At 40.1% G+C, this 24115-nt stretch overlaps 1 protein-coding gene across 1 annotated transcript in view; it reads left to right on the top strand.

Annotated features, from left to right (window-relative positions):
• Positions 1 to 2508: 2508 nt before the first annotated feature.
• Positions 2509 to 24115, top strand: part of setd2 (SET domain containing 2, histone lysine methyltransferase) — a 35839-nt gene continuing 14232 nt past the window's right edge. Inside the window, exons 1-16 of the mRNA XM_073871968.1 lie at positions 2509 to 2883; positions 4090 to 4212; positions 6199 to 6220; positions 6361 to 10319; positions 13943 to 14074; positions 14269 to 14397; positions 14496 to 14619; positions 14722 to 14799; positions 16677 to 16774; positions 18009 to 18153; positions 18917 to 19051; positions 19172 to 19300; positions 20045 to 22015; positions 22171 to 22219; positions 22317 to 22605; positions 23270 to 24041. Coding sequence (XP_073728069.1) covers positions 4184 to 4212; positions 6199 to 6220; positions 6361 to 10319; positions 13943 to 14074; positions 14269 to 14397; positions 14496 to 14619; positions 14722 to 14799; positions 16677 to 16774; positions 18009 to 18153; positions 18917 to 19051; positions 19172 to 19300; positions 20045 to 22015; positions 22171 to 22219; positions 22317 to 22605; positions 23270 to 24041 — 8061 coding nt within the window. The 5' untranslated portion in view covers positions 2509 to 2883; positions 4090 to 4183. The remainder of the gene's footprint in view (positions 2884 to 4089; positions 4213 to 6198; positions 6221 to 6360; positions 10320 to 13942; positions 14075 to 14268; positions 14398 to 14495; positions 14620 to 14721; positions 14800 to 16676; positions 16775 to 18008; positions 18154 to 18916; positions 19052 to 19171; positions 19301 to 20044; positions 22016 to 22170; positions 22220 to 22316; positions 22606 to 23269; positions 24042 to 24115) is intronic.

The following is a 24115-nucleotide window of genomic DNA, read 5'->3' as shown; positions in this document are numbered from 1 at the left end:
GTTATACAATTTTGTGGGTATGATAAATGATTGCTATGGTAAACTATCCAATATTTACACTGAGTACCGAGGAGCAGGAATTATAATTTGTTTTTAACAAATAAATTAGATAACCTAAAGAACATTTTAAAAGGAATGAAACAAAATTAACAAACATAAGAAAAATATTTTGTTCCCAGCAGGCGCTTCATGCAAACAAGTGCAAACAAGATTTGTGTCAAGCTAGAAGCAGACCAGTAAAAAAAAAACCGAAAATCATTTTCATACAAGTTGACCAAATTCATCAAGTGTAGATCATTTGAAGACAAGAAGACCCGCACTTTGTACCCAAAGCAGAATGTCAGAAAGTTACCCACTAGGGATGCATATCAATTAATCGCGATTAATCTATAGCAGAATAAAAGTTTTTGTTTACATCATATATGTGTGTGTACTGTATATAATAACTTTGTATAGTTAAATGCACACACATGCATGTATATATTTAAGCAATGTTTACATGTGTATATACATTTGTATATTTATGTATAATTTATATTATATATAAATATAAATACTTAATATATAAATATATTTTTTTCTTAGAATTATACATGCATGTGTGCATATTTATATATACATAATTATTATACACAGTTCACACACATATATGATGTAAACAAAAACTTTTATTCTGCTATAGATTAATCGCGATTAATTGATATGCATCCCTATTACCCACTGGCAATCCCTACATAAAGTCAAGAGCCAGGACTTAAGCAGAGCTAAAATACATTGTGCAACTAAAATTCATCGTGTATCTCACTCAAACTAGTTTTTCAAAGTTGGTCTTCTCCTGCTATGGTGCTCACAATGGCATGTGCCTTTACTCAACTGTAGAAAAGGATTGTTTTGCCATATTAGTCGCAATGCTCCCCTTTGTAAGCCACTCCCACCTTCACCTTTCTTTATTGTTCATGATGAACTTTACAATACAGCAACAAATCAAAGAGTCTATGACAAGGGTAATACTTGAATAATCCTTGGATTTGATATGATAAAATGCTGCTTTTCCTTCCTTTTCTGTTATTATACATCAACACATCTTAGTCGAACATATGTTTTATATAGAATTAGAAATTAAACCATGAAAAATTGAAAAGTTTTAATTCCAGTTTTGTGATCAGGCTTGTTTTTAACAGGAGACTTCAAGAATGAGGGGAGAGATGAGGTATGTGCGCATTCCAAAAACGTTTATGACAGGAAGACGATACAAAAGGTTGCATAACAGTAACTACATACTAGTTACTAATGCTGTGAATATCTACCCTAAAGTCATTTAATAATACTGCAGACCAATTGTAATAATTTTAAAAGCGAACAAATCAGCCAAGATACAATTACATGTTTTGTTAAATATTACTAGTCCGCACAATGTGTCTAACATCACTTTACAAAACAATTAACACTTCGTTAAAGGAATAGTTCATACAAAAATGAAAATTCTGTCACCATTTACTCACTTTTATGTTGTTACAAACCTGTATAAATTTCTTTGTTCTGATGAACACGAAGAAAGATATTTCAAGAAATGTTTGTAACTAGGGTGGCCATTCGTGCCAGTTCCGCCGGACACGTCCCGAACAGGATATCGGGTGCGTTCTCCGGAATTCGCGTTGGCCGACTGCATACGTCATCAAGGTTTAATATTTCGGGTTCAATTTCAGAAAAGCAAACGTTACATTTCAAGGTAAAAAAAACTACAGTGATTGTATGTCTTAAAATAAATAAATCGTAATTTTCTAATGTTTTTTAACTGAAATGTGAGAACCTCGATGACATACACGGTCGAGCAACGCGACTTCCGGAGAACACACCCGAAATCCTATTCGGGACGTGTCCAGCGGAACTGGCACGAATGGCCACCCTATTTGTAACCAAACCTTTCATGAGCCCCATTCACTTCCATAGTAGGATAAAAGAATACTATGGAAGTGAAGGTTAGACGGTTTGGTTGCAAACATTCCTCAAAATATCTTTCTTCGTGTTGACCAAAACAAAGAAATTTATACAGGTTTGTAACACAATAAAAGTGAGTAAATTATGACAATTTTCATTTTTGGGTGAACTACCCCTTTAAGACTGATTTTACTTGCAGTGTTATCCTTCCTTCCCAAACTTTATCAGGGTAATATTTTTAGATGAGATACTTTTAAGATTATATCTCCATATCAACCAACTATTATCTACGTTTCTCCAAACTTCTAGATTAACCCTAAACTTTGGCTGTGCTCTGACCTCTTGTTAAGGCCTATATGGTCTCCGCGTTGTCTCACGTTGAAACATGAAACATTTTTAAACGTCTTAAAAAAATTTTTTGTCACACAATCTCTCTTTCATAAAACATATTTATTTCCCCATCTATTGTACTGGACGATGTCGTAATTAACAAAGTAACAAAGACCCCCAAATCCTCGGTTCATCGTCACCAGTCCCTCTGGGCAGCAGTGCATGTCGACCTCTTTCACTGTTGTAGCTCGGAGAGAGAGGAGGAGCCGCAACCGGTGCATCGCATATCGACTCCAGCGGATAATCTGAGGCTGTCCCACACCATGAAACAAAAAGGATGTTGCCCTTTACAGCTCGCTTCGTACTGATCCAATGGTACAGGGGTTTCGTCTAATGGGTCTTCATTTGAACACCGTGGACCGAGCATTAAATGAAAGCATTTGGAATTAGCAGCAGGATATCTTACACCGGGCGAATTGTGTTTTCGAGAGAGCAGTTTGTTGGCTGGCCCGTGTGGATTTGACGTCTGTGTGCTGCTGGATGTTTAGGGGAAATAAGGTTGCCATCGTTGTCCTAGAAGATGGACAGCTTACACGAACTGGAGAAGTATACGAAGTAAGTATTTTGCCGCCTTTTTCAGTTTCTATTGGCACACAAACCATACCCAAACGAAAGCCTACATGCAACAATTTTACCCAGTTAGCCATCGAGCTACCTAGTTAGTAGTAATAGTAACGTTAGTGCTAACTCGCTAACCGACCGTCTACGGTGACCCTGGTACATGGAAAAATAAACACAGGTCAAACTATAATTTTCGTTTTGTAGAGCTGAGTAACGTTATGTTGTAGATAACAGTCAATCCTTTAAGGTTAACGTAGAGGTTAGTTTATGATAAACAAGCAAAGACTTGAAGACTGCTCACCCTGTAACTAGCCTGTGAGATCTGAGGACCGATCAATAACACATTTAATAAATGCAGTCAGGATCCATTTAGATAAACAATTTTTTAAATTCACCGTTAGTATTACAATGTGATTAGACATTACGGTGGTATCAAAGTGGTTTGTATACAGTGGAAACACACTAAAGACAGATGAAGCGTGGCCTCCGTGTAGGCCTCGAAACCACGGGCTAAATTTTTTAGCTGCCCGCGGTCAAGTACTGAAGGATCTTTCGAGCTGCCATTACTAACCAAACAGTCAGTAATAAAGAGCCAAACTCTATGGTATTCAAAGACTTGTGCTGTTGACATCGTTATGAATATTGTAATCTACAACAATAATTTAACCGAGATAAACAGCTGAGTAAAATGGCTATGTTGTCCAAACAAATGTCACCCACATGCTACAGATAACGTTAGCTCCTCTGCACTATGCAAGTTCTCTTTTTCCGAAACGTTGTTATTTCGTTTAAAGTTAGTTAAGTGTTTACTATAGGTAAAACATAAGGTATATAATATGTTATTTCAGAGAACAAAGTGTGCTTATTGATATTGTGGATCACAGTCTTTAACCTTTCACACTCAAACAAAAGGCATTTTGTCTTGCTGAAACAGATAAGTACTCTTCCCTCCACTTCTGTCTGTTGCAACAAGTACAATGTTAAAGCTGACCATTTGAACGCTGTAACTTTCAAGTCTGTCTTCGGAAAACATATAAACGTTAAGGCTTTATTTGTCAACTGTGAACCATTTTTTGTTACATAGTTTAAGCTTTTTTGTATGCAGGGTTACAACTTCATCTGTACATATTTACGGACAAATACATTTCCATTAGGATATGTACAATGACTGAACGCAGTTGTGTTGTCTTTTATCCATAGGTGTGACATCACACAGGAGAGCATACTACTCTGAATTGGGTTGCTCCAGTGTTGCAGCTTTCTTCAAGCTGCTCAACGTCAAATCTGCCTTAAAATGGATACTCTGTTAAATCCCGAGCTCAGGTACTTCCTCTAGTCCAGCTGATCGTGTTGTTGTCCAATACAGTGCAATGTACACAATTATTTAACAAAGCAATCTTTTTAAGATGTTGGAAAAGTGGCCTTGCTACTAGAGTGATAGCTTTAAGTTTCAAATGTGTTTTTAGTGTTTTCCTTCATTCGGCATAGTTCAAATTTTTATGCCCAATTAGACATAAGCTGATATATCTTTAGCTCCTTTTGTCAACGTACAGAATGCAAGAATGTTAAGCCATGCTTCACTGCAGTAGTAATACAGGTTCTCCAGTTCCATGCTAAATTTGGTTTCACACCATTAAGGTATTTGAAATAAACAAAGCATAAGACATTATGAAACGTATATTCCACTTTGCAGAGAAAAATTTGAGGGGTGATTGGATGGATCTGGGTGTAAGGAGAGGTTTGGTAGCCAGGCAATTATTCAAAGATCGTTGCATACATTAGAATAGAATAGAATAGTCTTTATTGTCACTGGTCACAGGAACAAGCGTGATTTTACATAGTAACGTTACTATGATTTGAACTAAGGCAATTTACATGTTTATTTAGCTTGTTATCAGAAATAAACCACTCTAGAGAGACTACTTATGTTGTTGCCACTGAAACAGTCTATACGTGTAACATGGCAGAATATCTTGAACATGTGTGGGCTACCTTTGTTTTTTTGCACATTTGTTTGAATATGAATATGCTTTTAAATTATCTTTTTCATACAAGCAGTGCACCTCTTGCTTTACATTTAAGAGCAGTATTTGTGCCTATGCATTCTTTATTTGAGTTTTATTTGAGTTGTACCAGTTAGTGTCATTACCTTGGGTTCACACCAGCCGCGTTTGAGGCGTCAAATTCACGTCTACCGCGTCTAGTTTGCCACTTGAACATTTTGAGTTTAATCGCTTCATGTGCATGTGGAAGCCGTGCGTGAAATTCTAGTCATTGAGACATTCACGCGGAAATTCGTGTCATGGGAGGGGCTTCTGCATCTACGCTCTCATCCTGTAATCGTGTCACTACTAGAGCAAGCTCCTGATTGGTTAACGTGCCGGGTTTTTCCGCCAAAGTTAAAATTTTTCAATTTGCGCGTTTGCCGCAGCAATGCTCAATTTGCGCCATTCGCGCGAACTAGACCTCCAGACGCGCATCAACGTGTCTTCACATTGACTTAACATTGAAATCACTCGCGCTTGATGCCTCTACCGCAGCTGGTGTTAAAGCAGAATTAGGACTAGATTTTGTGACAACATTGTTTGAATATATTGTTACTAAATATGTCTTATACAGCAATGTAAGCAATACCCGTTAGCATTGCTAAAAATGCCTAAATAAGACACACATTGTACCTGCTGTGTTTAATGTATTATAAAAGGCTTGACATTTTTCAAATCACAAGATTCTCATCTTTTCAAAGATATGTGACATGTTTAGGTTTTGTTTTTGAGTTGTTGTATGTCATGAAGTCTTCTGTCAAATAATGCAGTGGTACTTTGGAACTTTAAGGGGTTAATAGTGCTAATAACATTTTGGCTAAATTATATTTTAATTGGGGTCATGGAAGATATTGCCATTTTAAAATATATAAAATATTGCCTATAAATCTGACAGATCTGAATGGCAAGGTCTGTTTAACTTGACTCATGAGAAGCCTCCCATTTACTACTACTATCATTGTGTGTGACTCCATTATGAAGGTCAGCGGGAGAACAAGTCGCAGAAGAACATGCAACCCAGTTGTTGCTTGGCAGCTTAAGTTCAGTTTAGAGTGAGAACTGGCAAAAGTCTACATTTTGGTGTGTGAATTATGTATAAAATGAAGCTTCATGCATAGGAAGGAAAGTGAGTTATGAAATAGCAGGCCATGGTGTTTTATAATTGAGTTTAATATATTATAGAGTTTTAATAATTTATTTTTTAGTTTTTGTTTTACATTAAATTTACTTGACTAATATTCTGTTTTTATGCTGTTCATTTTAGGGAGGATGTAAAAGATTGTTCGGTAAGTCTTTTACAAACACTATGTATAAAACAATTGTTTATTTTATTGTGTACCTAATTCCTATCTGAAATATTAAACAAATGTAGTGTAGTCATCATTGTGTTTTACTAATGAAATAATTTTTCACTCTTTATCACTAGATCAAGGTTGAAAACCTCTCGAAACACGTCATATTCAAAGGTCTTGCCCCTAGGGTTGTATTGACAAACCATCTCCTGCCCAAAGGAACCAAGTCAAAAGTAAACCTTGAGGAACAGGGCCGACAGAAGATCTCCTTCAGCTTTACGCAGACTAAGAAGCCACGTCAGAATGTATTTTTAGCCCCCCCAAGCCTGGAGAAGAGTGAGCATTCATCTCCAGTGCAAGCTGGGACTGTACCCACTTCAGATCTAGCAGGACATAGTAATGAAATCAAAAATGTGGATGCCAATTGTTCTGTTGTTGCCGCAGCAGTGAGGGAGTCCCAGATAACACATTCCCCAGTATCCTTTCCACTCAAATCAAAACAGGATCTTGGAAAGATCCATTTTAAGAAACAGATTCTCAGCATTACTGTTGCAGAGGGTAACTCCAATGTCACCAATGCCCCAGGTGAGATTTCAAAGCCTGTAGTTCCATCAAGCTCAGTCAGAACTAGATCTTCAGCCAAGGTTGAAACTGAAACCTTATTGCGACAGTCACACAAGAACTCTGTCATTGATAGTTCCTCTGAAAAAGTTATTTTCAAAGAGGGAAACCCTCAGGAGAAATCAGATTCATGCCTTAAGGATGCTGTTTCTTCCCATATTGGGAAAGGAGATACGGATTCTCCCATCATTTCTGAGCATGAAGATAACAGAAAATCCCAGTCCCGATCAGACAGCACTCTTCCAGGTTCAGAGTCTGAAGGAAAGACTTCTACCCGAAGGTCTAGTGACCGGAAACATACAGCAAAATCTGAAGGTCAGAGTAATGAAACGAAAAGATCCTCTAAATCCAAAACGGAGGAATGTGAAAAATCAAGGTCTGATCGAAAGGAAGATGAAAAGGGTTCAAGTCGTTCCAAGTCTGAACGTGAGTCGAGGCACATGTCTACAAGATCATCTCGTTCTGAAAGAGACAGGAGGAGGACCAAAAGTCGGTCGCGGTCTAGATCCCGAAGCTGTCGAACTAGTTCTTATTCCAGGTCTGAGAGATCAAGGGGCGATAGACAGTTAAGGTCAGATAGGTCACATTATCACGATTCTGATAGAAGGTTTCATCGAAGTTCTCCTCACCGTGAAAGGAGAAACTCGCGTTCTCGAGGCGATGGCAGGTCTCGTGACAGCTCCGACTCAGAAGAGGACCACAGGCGGATGAGGACTAGAGGTAGCGATTCAAGTCGATCATCCAATTACTCTAGCTCACAAAAAGACACAAAATCATCTACGCACTCCAGATCCCATAGAGACTCAAAAACAACAGATTGTTCTCGATCAACAGAGTCAGACAAAAGAAGTCATTCAAAATCAGAACGATCTCATGGAAAAAGTGGTGACTCTGAATCCAACAAAAAGAGCTCTCTTGAAGCATTGGGTGTTCACAGGACATCTAGCACCCAGTCAAAATCAGAGATCAATACTAAAACCTCAGATTCCAACCCAGCTACCTCATCAAGAACATCAGAAAAGAAGGTCCAGAAAAACAGTGGCAGCTCTGACTCTGATGAAGAGCATAGAAAAAAATCTCAGTCACAAGGGTCAGACAAGTCTTCTGGTTCCGGGAGTTCATCATACAAAAAAACAGATCACAAGACTTTAAATAATGGAACAGACAGACAATCAACTGACAGGTTAAGTAAAAATACGAAGCAGTCACATTTAGGATCCAGTCAAATTATTCCGCAGAGGGATTGCAAAGTTTATGTTGAACCTTTGTGTGATTACTTTGATCAGTCTAAATCTAAAAGTTCTCAAGAAACGCATGAAGCTACGCACAAAACAACAAATCAACAAGTTGAGCATCAATTTCCAAACCAAGATCTTAGTAACCTGGAACATTGCACAGATGAGAGGCAAAAGACAACTGAGATATTGAAAGAATCAAATTCTAGTAGTCTCAAAGTTGAAAGTTGCACTGTGATTGACAAAACTGAAATAAAAGATGAGACTCCAGTCCAAAATGAATCTTTGACAGCTGAAACGACTGAGACGGTTCTTGTGGTCCACACTCCAGACCAGGATCCAGTAGGATCACTGGCAGACCCTCTTTCTGTGAAAGAATCACCACTTGGAGAATGTTTGAAATTAAACACTAACTTGGATGGCTCATCATTAATCATTAGTAACCTTAGTGTGCCTGTCACACTAAGTGCTGAATTTTGTGAAACCGATTCTGAGCAGCTTAGTTTAATTCCTGAACAACCTAATAGTGGAACTGTGAAAAAAGATAATAGTGCTAAAAAATCAAGATGGGACATTGTTGGTCAAAACACTTTAGAATCTCAAAGCCCTAAGATGATGTTAAATCCAGAAATTGTCACCTCTCTGAAGGTCATTTCAGTGAAAAAAATTGAGTTGAAAAATGAGACTAACCCTGATGAATCTGAAGTACATTCTGACAAATCTGTGGAAGGGCTAAGGGATGTGACTTCTCTTGAATCTTTGGAAAAACCAAGTACTCCGTTGCCTGACCATGCCACTCATCACATGTGTGATGAACAAGTTGTAAATCTGCCTTCTGAAATTCCTGAATCAGAAAGTGCCCCTTTGGATCTTCCTCCTAATTTAACTAATTCTGAAACAGTCAGTGTAGACAAACCAGTGTCTGAAGCAGAAGACCCTGATTCTTTAAACCATGATGCTAAATGTCACAGCGAGGACAGTGAGAGTGAAGAATCTGACTCTGATTCAGATGATGGACAGGTCTCTTTGAAACGACTACACTCTGTAGTGGTTGTGCCAAAAAATTCAACCATTGCTCTTGAGGCTAAAGACTTGACTGATCCTTCTGGGTCCTCTGTATTTCCTGACCAGCAGCAACCACCTGATGCAGTTGAAGCCTTTAACCAGGAACCCGGTTATAGATTTAATTCTCAGTCAAAGCTTGAGGAACCATCGACTCCACACTTTAAGGCCAGTGCACTAAGGGCCGATGATAAATGTCAATCTACTTCTGCTGGTGTGTCTTACCAATCGCAAAGCAACATGGTTGACAGCACCAGCCATTCAGAAGCCACCCATCATGTTGACATAAATTGGAGTGCCCAAGAACGACATGGTGTCTATTCCCAGATCAACCAAGCCTCTGTTCAGAACTTTGACAAGACTTGTAGAAGACCTGAATCGGGTCATCATCAGTACCATGATCGACCAGATAGTTGGAATGGAAGAAGGGGAGGAAGACAACAATATGATGATTCAGACTTTAGTGATGGGAAGGGTTGTAATTTGGCCTGGGATTTCCACCAGTCAGAGCAGCCCAGCAGCACATTTCAGCAACCTGACAGCAGTCATGGTAACGAACGTCTGCCACAGCCAGGAACTGCTGTATTTGAGGGTGGTAACAAACAAGGTCCGTGGGCTCAGCCTACTATCTCAAAAACCAGCAAATCAGTCAACACACATGTGCCTTCTCAGTATCATGATTCAGTCAACCAGATTCATCCAGACTCCCTGACCAATGACCATGATGAGGACTGCGAAGGAAGGGTAATGGGGATTAAGAGAGGATCTGTCCCAGATGCAGAACATCCAGGTTTTTCCCCATTTGTTCAAGCCAATGAGATAAGTAGCAACTGCAGTTTCACCACAGAGGGACAACACATCTTGGAAGCTCCTAAAGAAGACAACCAAAAGCCTCATAGAGGAAGGGGTCCACCCAAGAAGAGACGTCAGGACTTTGAATCAGAATCAGATAATGAGGCAGATGCTGGGCTGGCTAGCAAAAGGGAGTGTTTTGATGAGGGTTCAAGGAGTGCCAAAGATGGCAAGGAATCATCTGACCAAATTCAGGAGGTACGTCGCCCACTGCTCCGTCTAAAAAATTTCCGAGATCCAGCTGAGTGGAAGGATAAAGCAAAACAGAAAAAGATGCCTCCTTACTTTGACCTTATTGAGGAGAATTTGTATCTGACAGAACGGTAAGTATCTATATTTCTCTCTGTACAGCCAAAGCATTTATAAATGTACTATAAAAGCATTTATAATTACCCTTATTATCAACCAGCCAATTTGGCTCCAAAAATTAGACGTTAAGAGCCATTCGGAGTTTCAGGTAGCTAAAACAAAAATAACAAAACTGAAACCGATTATATATCTATGCGGCGGTTTCCCGGACAGAGATTATCTTAAGTCAGGACTAGGCCTTAGTTCAATTAGGAAATAAAACTAGTTTTAACAAACATGCCTTACTAAAAACTAGAGCTGAACGATTAGTTGCGACTAATAAAGTTTGCATAATAAAGGTTTGTGTTTACATATTAAATGTATGTGTAATGTGTGTATAATAATTATGTATGCACACACATGCATGTATACATTTAAGAAATATTTGCATGTGAATAAACATTTTTATATTTACATATAATTTGTATCATATATGAATATTAGGGATGTCCCGATCCCACTTTTTCATTTCCGATTCCAATACCAGAATTCTGTATATCAGCCAATATCGATATCTGCCCGATACTATTTTAATTAAATGTGTATGGTGCTTCCTGCTACATCTAGTATCATTTTCAATAATTTAAAATAATTTACAAGTTAAAGGAAGCATTATTAAATATTATACCACGGGTCTGTTGAATGCTGCATTCTGATTGGCTGAGAAATGTTCTATGCGTGTTGATTATTTTTCTGTAAACCGCACACCTAACTTTTCAAATGTCTTAAAAATAGGTACCAGAGCAATGTTTGTGGTAACCGTGGTATAAGCGGAGTAGTTGACTCCGGTCCTTTGAGTTATTTGAAAATAATGCACACTCCGCTTCGCGTCGTGCCGCATTACCACCTTGGTGTGCATTATTTTCTTATAATTCAATGGCCCGTCGTCAATTATTCCTTACTTAATCAGTGTTTAGGAGAACATATAATGGGTACGTTTGATCAATTAAGTATGCTAAATATTTTTTTCTTAATTGCGAAAAAAATGTAAAAGAGCTTTAGTGTGCAAATGGTTATTTTGTGAATTACGCATTTGACCGGACTTTTTATGCACATTCCGGGTGCAGAATTGATGCGCCTAAGTCATAACACACTACGTTCATCCGGTTTCTGGGCGCAAAATTGATGCCCTTGAAGCATCCTCGCACCGCAATGGAAAGTTTATAACTGTTAAAACACAAAGAGAATAGATGCGTGGACTTTGAATATAGTGCATAAAATGTTTATGTGCTTTTATAATACGTTGTCCTTTTTAATAGCTTGACAGTCACAAGCATGGCTAACGCACATATCGGAATTGGATCGATCATGTTGTCGGTCCTAGATCCGATGTCCGATCCAGCCAAAAAGCCCGGATTGGCCCCGATACCGATCCAGCATATCGAATCGTGACATCCCTAATAAATATTTATTATATCAATATATGAAGAGTTTGGTTCCAAAACGCAATAAATCCATTTTGACAAATTTTGGTAAAAACGTGTTTTCTATACCAAGAAAGTGACAAGATGAAAACAACTATTTTCTGTTACAAACTTTCACACAGCATCTTTAGGTTATAAAAACATAAAAAATTCAAATCCATAAGTTGATTTTCAAAGATTTATTATAAAAACGGATTATTTTTTCCACAAAATGCAATAAATCCATGACAAGTTTTTATTCAAAATGCTATAAATCTATTGAATCAATAGCCTATATAAATGTGCATTCATCTTTGCCATGTTATATTCATTTAGTTAACTAGTTGTACACACTAATTAAAAATATAAACATTAATGTTATTAATCAAAACACTTACTTTGTCATATTAAGAACCCTGTCATTGCGGTTACTTGACGTCTTCGCTTAAACGTCTTTCACAGCGATCGACTGTAAAATGTTTTTGGTCCTGCTCGATTTTCGTTGACTTTGAGTAAAATTATGTAAAGTTTTTCATAAGATCCTCTGGGGTCAATGTGTTAGCATGAGAAGCTTGATGCTGTCGGGAGAACAAGCACCCGTCTCCCAAGTGCCTCTCAGGGAAATTGTTAGATGCTGATGGCTTACGTTTCTTTCCCATCACAGAAAACCATCACAGGTTTAGCGATGCAATTAAAGTATTATTTTGTTTTGTTTGTTGATCACGTAGTACAAAGTAGATGAGGAAAACCAGGACTCCGTGTACTACGCGCGTCCGCCATTGCTTGTTTACATTGCGTGAACGGTGGGCTGTAATATCAGAAATGGAGTTATTGCGTTCTGTAAAAAAGTGGGAGTGGCGTTTGTCGCATTTTGGGAAAAAAGGGAGAAAAGATGACAGAATAACACGGCGGATATTGGATTTTGCGTAAAATTAAGAATTTACTTTTAACTACTGACCTGATATAATACTGATTTTGGCAGTAACTCATTTTTTTCAAAAATGGCGTTTATTGCGTTTTGGAACCAAACTCTTCATATCTTTCCCTTAAATCATACATGTGTTTGTATTTACATATACATAATATTTGTTGATGTACTTTGTATAATAATTATGTAAACTAAAACTTTTATTTTGCAAACAAATAGTCGTGACAAATCATTAGGCAGCCCTACTAAAAACATCACTTGTGTGCATGTTGAGGTAAAACAAAGGGCACTGATGTATTTTATGTCACTGCAAGTTGTTTTCAGCTTGGACAGCTCTTACATTTATTTTATTTTAGTCTAGGACTAGTCTAATCCCTGTCCGGGAAACCGCACCTAAATAAAATAATGTATTTAAGTAGATTTATTATTAAATCTATTACACACTATAAAAATTACAGCATAACCCCTAATTTGTTTACATCTTATTTTTTTTTTATGTGAAATCAAGATTTTTTTTAAATTGGTTAGTCACATGAGTCATTTAAACGTAAATTTATTGCTGAATATTGAAAGGTTACAATAGATGCTTTGTAACAATGTCTGTCATGACAAAAATAGATAAAAAAATCGGTTTGTGAGATTTAGCGAGGATCGTTTTAAGTCATTTAATTTGATAACAACCGATAGCGATCTGCCACCGATCGATCGGAGCATCCCTAAGCTGGAGCATCATTTATTTTTGGTTTATATTTTTCAGCCGTTTTTTCTTTCGGCCAAAGATCTTCAGCAGCCAAAATTTTGGTGCATCAGCAGCAGTAATATGTTGCTGTTTAATGCCCAAAAATTCTGTCATTTACTCTCATAACTCTCAAGTTGTTACAGGCCTGTATATATTTCCTTGTTCGAACAGAAGCCCCATTGACTCCCATAGTAGGAAAAAAAATACTATGGGAGTCAATAAGGCTTCTGATTGGTTTGATTACAAACATTCCTCAAAATAAGCAACACAAGAAATGTAAACAGATTTTTAACAACATGAAAGTGAGTAAATGATGACAGAGTTTTAATTTTTGGGTGAACTATCTCTTTAATTTTTTTACTTTATTAAGCTATTTTAAAGCAGCCCTGTAGCTGTGTTCAGTTAACTATCTAACAAGTTAGATGTTAGATAGTAATATGTTACTCAAATTTAACCCTTAAATTGCCAGGTTTTTAAATCCTAGTTTACATTTAATAAAAAATGTATTCATGATCTCTTTCTTAACAGCAAGAAAAACAAATCTCATCGTGACATTAAAAGAATGCAGTGCGAATGTGCTGTCCTGTCAAGAGAAGAGCGAGCCCGAGGGATCATGGCGTGTGGAGAAGACTGTCTTAATCGCCTGCTAATGATTGAGTGGTATTTACTCTGCTACCACATCTTAATATTTGGTTTCTTGGAAGAGAGACTACAATTAATATATCATGTTTATTTTGTTGCTCATATTGTGGTACTGGCAGTTTGCGAATGTGGAGACTGGAATCTTCAACTTATCATTTGCAGTAAGATCACGCAGGGTAAAATAGTTTTTGTTTTCTGTATGTTCTTTTAAGTTCCTCCCGGTGTTTAAATGGAGCCTACTGCTCCAACCGCCGCTTCCAATTGAAACAGCATGCAGACTTTGAGGTCATTTTGACCGAGAGCAAAGGCTGGGGTCTACGAGCCGCCAAAGACCTGCCAGCGTAAGTTCTGTTTCCATCAGCAAACACACGCTTGTTAGATTTAATAGTTTTTTTTGTGTCCTGTCCTTTATATAACCACCTTATTTTGATTTTTGCAGGAACACCTTTGTTTTAGAATACTGCGGGGAAGTTTTGGACCACCGGGAATTTAAGGCACGGGTGAAGGAGTATGCCCGAAACAAGAACATTCACTATTATTTTATGGCTTTGAAGAACAATGAGGTGAGGTGTTGGGATTTGTACACAAGGACTGAGAATTCTAATGCTTTACCAGTAGTTTTCTTAGCACACTGATAAACATTTATGCCTCCATTTCATCTGCAGATCATTGATGCTACACTAAAAGGAAACTGCTCCCGTTTCATGAATCACAGCTGCGAACCCAACTGTGAAACTCAGAAGGTAAGTGCTTTGTTTTTACTGTAGTTAAAAAAAAGTGTTAAACCATCAAGTTCACCTGTCTGTCTGCATTGAGATTGTTTACAGTATTAAATGTGTCTAAGTCGATAGTTAGGTTAATAGCTTCATTGCTAATTAGCTATTAACATTATGTCAGCATGCAGAAGTGCATATGAACAAATTTTTACCTATTTATGTAGCGTTTCTGTAGCTCTGTCACCTAGTCATTGCTGTGCATTCACACCAGACACGGAAGAAGCTGCAAAAACACGCTATTCGCGTGTAGTTGGACGCTTGAACATTTTGGGTTTACTCGCTTCATTCGCGCGTTAAAATCCGAGTCATTTGAGACATTCACGTGGAAATTCGCATCATAGGAGGGGCTTCTTCTGCCTTGGCTTATTTCCTGTTATCACGCCACTACTAAACATATATCGGGCCGATATTTGCGAGTTTTATGTGTATCGGCATCGGCCGATACATGGCTGCCGTGTTCGCCAATTTTTCCCGCCATTATTTACAGACAGAGTGCTGGAAGCCGCAAGCGATTGCCGGTCATGTGACTAAAAACAACCAACCTTTCCATGACAACATCGAAAGCTCGGCCTAACAGCTGATCATAGCTGAACAAAGCAGGTTTTATTTTCATCTCTATGGGGCAATTTCCCGGACAGGAATTAGACTAGTCCTAGACTTAAATAAATGTAAGAACTGTTCAAACTAATAACATCTCTTTTTAACAACATGTCATTTTTTACATCATTTTTAGGATGTAAATTGAGTGAGCAAAAGCAGTATCCGCTCCAAATATCGGCTCAAGAAAATTGGCAGCCTGTATCGGTCATCGGCTAAGGCTGATGAAACAAAAATCGGCATCGGCAATGAAAAATCCATATCGGTCGATCCCTACTCCTGATTGGTTAACGCGATGCGAAAATCCGGCAAAGTTCAGATTTTTCAACTCGCGCGGATCACGCGGCAACCCTCAATTTGCTCAGTTCGCATTCTGCGACATTCGAGCCACAGGATGCCTATTCACGTCTTTGCATTAACTTAACATGTAAATCACTCACGCTTGCCAACTCTTCCGCGGCTGGTGTGAACACACAGTTAGGCCCAAATCCATTAAAGGGCACATATTATGCAAAATCCAAGTTGTTTGGGGATAAATGTGTGTTGGCAGTGTGTGAACACATTAACCCTACAATGAAAAAAATCCATGCCTTCTTTTTTAATCCACATTAAACCAAAACAGTCTCATTAGACATGCTGTTTTGATTCTCTTGTTAATGTGACGTCACACAAACAAAGCCCCCCTACGACTACTGACTGACCACTTTTATCTAAAAGCTTTACCAAATGTGTTTGATAGCACATTGTAGCGCTAATGCGTCTAAATATACTATTGTCTCAGACTGAATTCACAGATATCCAATCTATATTTAACCAAAAGTGCTCACCGTCTGTTGGTAAGGGAGTGAAGACTTCCACTTCCAACCTGTAGGGGGAGCAAAGAGCAAAAACTCTTTAGTGTTGCTTTAAAGGTTTTTGCACCCACCAAATTTGGGCATTTTTGACATGCTATAATGATCAGATATGATTTGTGGGGTATTTTTAGCCGAAACTTTACAGACACATTCTGGGCACACCTGAGACTTGTATTACATCTTGTGAAAGTAGGCATAATATATGCCCTTTTATTGTACATTTACACAGTTTGCAGATTATTTTATCATAAGCTGTTTACACTGCTTTCAAACTATACATTTGATCAGTTTGTGTCTTAACTTCGGCATAGCACCATGTTCTCTCTGTTGAACCAAAGGAACACTATGTAAAATCTTAGTTTTGCATGTCTTAACTCATTGCTCTTTTTGCAGTGGACTGTGAATGGTCAGCTCAGAGTTGGCTTTTTTACCACCAAAGCTGTGACAGCTGGGACAGAGCTCACATTTGATTATCAGTTCCAGAGATACGGGTAAGGAATTCCTTCGGCTCAGTTTGTTTTAGGGGTCGTTTACATGACAACGATTTCAACCTTAAACGTTTATGCTGTTTGTCTGTTCATTTACACGACAACAACGTTTTGGGGTCCTGAAAACAAAAAACTTTTGAAGACAAAACTTTTAAAGTAAACGTTTTTAAATATGCCGCCTTGTTGTCTTCGTGTATACCATGTAAACGCAAATAAGTGATAATGGTTACATTCTGTGCATGTGTTAAGTTGGTCTATAGGCGCAAGTGTATTAACCAAAACAACAGTGGTGGCTTACAAGACTGTGTAATAAGTTTATTAATGCCTCTCCAACAGAGTTTAAAAATGTTTGCCACTTTATAGTCCATTTATCATCCATCTAAATATAAAACATCTTGATGCTTTCACCATTTTGAATGTTTGTATGTATCGTTCTGTTAATGAATGTGTATATGTGCAGGCTTGTAGTGTTACATTACAAGATAACATCGAGTTCTGGCATATGTAATACAAGGGATTTGTTTTCTCGCAACCGCATAAACGGGGATATTTTTGACCGCTTTGTCATGTGAATGTTGGGTTGCCGACTTTCTCACTCTAAAATACGGGACAAAAGATGGCCTGTCGCAGCAGTGCAGATATGGTTTTGTGTATACAGTGTATTTAAGTCAGTTGTCAAAATGCTAATCTCCTAATAAAATATTAATTTATAACTCCTAAGCATTGGCAACATACGGCAGGTTTATTAGCAGGTACGTTTAACACAGTCCTTTAGTTGAACCATATCTGTCTAAAACAAAACACTTATGACTCCCGCACTAAGAGTAAAAAACTTAATCCGCTTCATGTTCATTTTACGTGTTACATACTATTTGCTCTCACTGGATATTGCTGTCATTTGCCACTCAGTTCTTGTGGCACCACATAAAGTAGAACAAGCCTATTAGGCTTGGTTAGATCAGTGTAGCAGTCAAAAAACTGGATGTGTCACGTCCCGTACGGGACAAATAAATTAGGCTCAAAATGTGACGTGACGTCCCTGCTAACACAGGATAGTTGGCAACCGTATATGTATGTCAAATATTTCGTAAATGCAAGGGAAATCTTTTCTGTTTTTTTGTTGTCGTGTAACAATTGCCTCTTGTCCAAACGGCACTTCTGCTTTACATTTAATGCATTTATTCAAAACAGCATAAACACATTTTCATTGTGAGGTCTTTCTTACTCTGTTCATCAGGAAAGAGGCTCAGAAGTGTTTCTGTGGAGCTCCCAGCTGTCGAGGATTAATTGGGGGAGAGACTCGAGTCAGTGTCCGGGCAGCAGGTGGGAAGAAACAGAAAGAACGCCCACGGAAGAAAGAAACTGATAGTGCCCTTACCACGGTAAGAAAGAGGGGTTTGATTATTGTGGTTGTTTAAACAAGATGCCAGACAAAATGCACGTGCAGCGAGCAACGCTTACACTATTTTATGCTATTTAATGCAACGGTCCAAGCAAACAATACAGTAAATAGCCTATACAAATAGTTTGCAATGTCCTCCTTGGCCAGGTGAACAGCTTGACTAGAAATTTATAATTTGCAAACTAAAAATGACATATTTGAACAGATTAATTTTAGATAGTTTTAGATTTACGGCCAGCCCTAGCTATGTGGGATAAATGGGATATTGTACTGTCGGACAGTTATCATCACAAATAAACTCTTTAATGGGAGATTTTAACCTGAGAGGACAGGATCATTTTGTGTCTTTGTCTTCTGCAAACGTTAACATTTTTTTGCAAATTGCTAAAAATAACACACGGCATGCCACATTTTAAGCTATTGTGCTGAAGTGTTATTTTTTTAAAACTAGCAGGACCAAAGAAATGATGCTATAGCTGAATTGGGTCAGCTTTGTTCTTGCTGCAGGTTAATTGCTCTGAGACTTGCAGAGCCTGTTATAGTCTACAAATAACCGCTATTCTGCATACATTCAGTTTATGATTAATGGCTGGTTTAAACTACCACTCATTATATCTGCTATAGCTTTGCACTAAGAAGGCAAATCAAATGTGAAAAAATCTGTCAGGTACATGAAACTGTGTGACCAGTAGTGTAAAGTGCAGTTTTAATAGGAGTTAAGGATCCTCATTGATGTTTTACAGTTGGATGAAGAGCTGGAGGCTCTGCAGGAGAATGGGGAAGGCTTATGCGGGGAGAAGGATGTAATCTCGCTCTGTAGGCTTATGGTACGGGTGGAGACAATGGAGCAACGACTTACCTGCCTCAAACTCATCAGGGTAAATCATCTGCATAACACTGAGATGAATCAGTATTGGAATGCTGGAAAACATTGCTTTTTATGACTTGTGGGGGTTAAAATTGTAAACGTGTCTTTATTTTTTTGCATGCATATGCAGAATACCCAGAATCCTTTGTGCCTGAAGCAGTTTTTGGATCACCATGGCCTCTCTCTGCTGTGGATATTTATGGTTGAACTATCAGAGGCCAAGACCAACTCTGTGAACAACATCAAACTACAGTTTGAGGTAAAATTTTAAATATAAATGCAAAGATTAAAGTGCATTAACAAGAAAAATATTGGGCTGCTAGCCATTTGTGGTCAGTAATAATACCGTAAGCCATTTGCAAGCTTATTTTTTTGCAGAATACTGTAAAGCATTTTCTATCTCTGGGTTTACCTTTTTGTTTTATTGCCATGCTGGCACCAAGCGCCAACACGAAAGTGACTTAAACTGCACTTCATCAAACTGGCCACTAGAGACTGGCTCCAAAAGTATACCCCCAATGTTAACGTGTGGTAACGTGCTACCAAGATGGCGACTTCCAGCTCAGCCCACTTTGGGCCTCAAAAAAGTCATTACAGCAGATTGAGTTGCGTATTATTCTGTATCGTAAAAAATGCCTACTTGCGTCGTGGGCTGTGAAAATCGCACCAGGTCTTCCGTTAAGTTTTCGCGGTTCATGCAGAATCTTAAAAACAAACAAATACAACATCTCCGGCTGCAAGCAATTAACGTGCAGACTGGGACAATGCAAAGTTCAAAGAGGCTTGTGTTTGTAGTGCTCACTTCATTTCAGGTTAGCCATCATTTTTCAGCCCTGTTAGATTAAATTATAAAGCCTCGATTGTATGAACAGTTTGACCCCATGCTGCACGCGCATGTTTACAAACTCCAGAAATTTCTAGTGGCCTGATATTTTTGTAAATGTAGCTTGTATGATACTTTAAACCTATGGATCTTAAGTTGGCATATTTTTACCATCCTCAGATAATGAAGGCACTAGCAGTGCTACCCATCTCCACAAAGAACATGCTGGAGGAGAGCCGTGTGCTGCAGTTCATCCAGCGCTGGGCACAGAATCGTCCACTTGGTCAACCTGCAGAACAAGATGGCTACTCTAGTGAGAGCACCTCACGTGCCCAGACGCCCCTCAACACCCCCGATGGTCCACCGGCCAAGCTGATCACCGAACTGGATGGAGACACTCCCAAGCGAGCTGTCTACCGTAGGTTAAAGATCATCAGCGAGAACAGTCTGGACAGTGCACACTCAGATGCTAGTAAAGCTTCGGATGGCAAAGAGGAGGATGATGAGGAGGAAGAAGAAATGGAGGATGAGGCTTCACAGTTGGAAGCCACAGTTGAAACATCAGTCAAAGTAGTAGAAAGGGTTAAAGAAGCTCCTGCTGAGGGTCAGGCAGAGGTTGACCCCGTGTTGAAACCGGAAACCTCTGACACAGAGGAGATTACGCTATCAAAATCTGAAGATATAAGCAAAGGAGAGACCATAAAAGTGCATGAACCTGAGGAGGCCATGAAAGTGCAAGAACCTGAGGAGGCCATGAAAGTGCAAGAACGTGAGGAGGCCATGAATGCTCAAGAACCTGAGGACGCCATCAAAGCGCAAGAACCTGAGGAGGCCATGAATGCGCAAGAACTCGAGGAGGCCATGAAAGAGCAAGAACCTGAGGAGGCCATCAAAGCGCAAAAACCTGAGGACGCCATCAAAGAGCAAGAACCTCCCTCGCATAAACCTGAGGAGGTCATCAAAGCACAAGAACCTCCCTCGCAAGAACCTGAGGAGGTCATCAAAGCGCAAGAACCTGAGGAGGCCATCAAAGCGCAAGAACCTGAGTTGGCCATCCAAGTGCAAGACCCTGAAGAGACCATCCAAGACCCTGAAGCAACCAGCCAAGCCCAAGACCCTGAAGCGACCATCCAAAATCAAGACCCTGAGGGGCCCATTCAAACGCGAGACCCTGAGGAGCCCATTCAAGCGCGAGACCCTGAGGAGCCCATCCAAGCGCGAGACCCTGAGGCGACCATCCAAAATCAAGACCCTGAGGAGCCCATTCAAGCGCGAGACCCTGAGGAGCCCATCCAAGCGCGAGACCCTGAGGTGACCATCCAAGCTCAAGACCCTGAGGTGACCATCCAAGCTCAAGACCCTGAGGTGACCATCCAAGCTCAAGACCCTGAGGTGACCATCCAAGCTCAAGACCCTGAGGTGACCATCCAAGCTCAAGACCCTGAGGCGACCATCGAAGCGCAAGCCCCTGAGGAGACCAACCAAGCGCAAGACCCTGAAGAGACCATCAAAGCCCAAGAAACTGAAAAGACACTTCCCTGTAAAAACGAAGACCAACAGACCAACGAAGAAAATGAATTGTCTAATGAAGATAAGCTGGTAGAGGAGACCAAGAGTGAGGAGGTATCTATGACTTTAGCAGAAGATCAACCTGTACTTATGGACATCACAGCTGCAGAGATCAATGGGAATGAAACCGTAGTTGCTGATGTGGAAACTCCCACTGTCGAAGAACAGGTGGAGAAATCATCTGAACCGTGCAGCTCAGAAAGCAACACAAGTTCAAGCGTTGTGGAGATTGCACCCACACAGCCCTTAGAAGTCTTGGAAAGCATTTCTGAAGCCAAAGTTGATGCCATAGAAGGTACGCCTGCAGAATCTCCATCCGTCTCCATAGAGACCACTCCACCTGGTTCCTGTACAGTTTCTTCAGCAAATGCATCATCCGAGCCTGTCTTAGCCGCTGGTTCTGCAGATACTTCAGCCGTTGGTGTTGTGGTCGTTCCAGCAGAGGGTGCTGCAGTAGGAACTCCCTCACAAGATGAGGATGTTTCTGATGTAGAGAGTGAACGCAGTCAGGAGCCGCAAGTGCGGGCTTGTGATATCAGTGACATGGCTGCCCGTCTGCTGGACAGCTGGAAAGACTTGAAGGCAAGACTTTAGATTTCTTCAAAGAAGTGATGCATGCCTTTTTATTGGTATTTGCTACATTTATATGAAATATACCTTATACAGGACTATGAATAACTATATGTAGATCCCATAAAGTTAGTACTATTATGAATAGCCTGTTTTTCTCTACCTAGGAGGTTTACAGGATACCAAAGAAGAGCCAGATTGAGAAAGAGTCAAATGGTATGTTCAGAAGTTATCTTATACCCCTACCAGTTTTATTATAAGTTTCACTATTACAGTCTCTTTTTTATTCTTTATTATTATTTTTTAAACACAGATCGCAGTCGTGATCGGGAATTGCTGATGACCCCTCGCACACCCTCGAGCAGTCGGGAGAGAGAACGAGAACGAGAGAAGGATAGAGATCGAGACCGGGAACGGGAGAGAGAATGGGAGCGTGAACGGGACTGGGATCGGGACAGGGATCGGGATAGAGATCGGGACCGGGAACGTGATCGGGATGGCGAAAGATCAACCCTTCGCAGTGCAGACAGGAAACGACGACGAGGTTCCACCTCCCCTCTGCCACCTTCAGCTTATGAGAGAAACCGCAGAAATGATGACCGGTATTAACTCATAACTAATAAACTTTCATTACTTTGTCACGTGAACTTCATGTCATTCCAAACACATATGAGTTACTTCTAAAGGCCAGAATATAGTCTGTTTTTTATGTGTATGCGAACATACGCACACAATCAAATGCACAGCCTTGCAAAAATATAGTTTGACTTGTATGTGTACACCAGGTATGGGCAACTTTCGTCCTGGAGGGCCGGTGTCCTGCAGAGTTTAGCTCCAACTTGCCTCAGCACACCTGCCTAAAAGTTTCTAGTATGCCTAGTAAGACTTTAATTGGCTGATTCAGGTGTGTTCAATTATGGTTGGAGCTAAACTCTGCAGGACACCGGCCCTCCAGGACCAAAGTTGCCCATCCCTGGTGTACACAGACGTTTGACGTATGCATCTCCTGGGCTACATACATACTAGGCCCATGTGCAACCTACGTGTACGACGTACGTGGGGTTTCCAAAATCACGTGCACTCTTCTGATGACAAAATTGCGCACACATAAAAACTGGACCATACTTTGGCCTTAACACATTTTTGCACAGTATAATAGAAACTTCTTTCTATAGAATGAATGATTTCATGCTCCAAAATGGCTTAAAAGCACAGTAGAAATAATAGATGACCGATAATGAGATGTTCTTGTATTATGTCATGTAGTTATGAGCAGACCAACAGCAGCAAGAAGAAGCTGCACACCAAAGAGTCTCGTAACAAGCTGTCCACGGAGGAACGACGGAAACTCTTCGAGCAGGAAGTGGCTCAGCGTGAGGCCCAGAAACAACAACAACAGCAGCAGCAACAACAACAACAGCAGCAGCAGCAACAACTGCAGACACTCGCATTCAACCCACTGGCCTACGCCTCCAGCCCGAGCTTCTTGGGCTACCCACCTGGATACCCTATCCAGACCTATGTTGACCCCACCAATCCCAATGCAGGAAAAGTTCTCTTACCCACACCTCCCGTAGATCCTATCTGTGTCACAGCAGCTGCTGCGGGCACTGCCGTTAATTTTGAACAAACGCCATCTCAGCCGATCATATCAGATCTTGGTCTGGCTTCACCTTCTTCCACCGTTACCCAGGCTGTACCCGTTTCCACCTTGACGCACATCCCTGCCTCTTTGGAGCTGTCATCCGCCACACCGACTCAGCAGTTTGTCCAGCCTGCTGTGCCAGCGCAGGACCCGAGTGTGGCTGTCCTGACGGTTCCTGCGCAAACAGCCAGCCAGCAGGTCCAGAGTCAGCAGGGCTACACCACGCTCTGGGACCCCAACACACAGCAAGCGGTCACAGTGCAGACGCAACCGACCCAGCAATATTCCACCACAGCTCAGCCTCAGACAGCTATCTATTATCAGGGTCAACCCTGCCCGACCATCTATAGCATTCCTGCAGGATACCCACAGACCAGCACTCCTGTCATACAGGTGGGATGCCAACACCTTCCCAAATCCTCATTCTTAAAGGATGATTGACTAGTGTAGGGTTTTCATGGGTTGAT

This window comes from Misgurnus anguillicaudatus, chromosome 10 (genome assembly GCF_027580225.2).
Source record: "Misgurnus anguillicaudatus chromosome 10, ASM2758022v2, whole genome shotgun sequence".
Taxonomy (NCBI): domain Eukaryota; kingdom Metazoa; phylum Chordata; class Actinopteri; order Cypriniformes; family Cobitidae; genus Misgurnus; species Misgurnus anguillicaudatus.
Note: the sequence above shows the minus strand (reverse complement) of the source record. Positions and strands in the feature narration are given on the sequence as shown.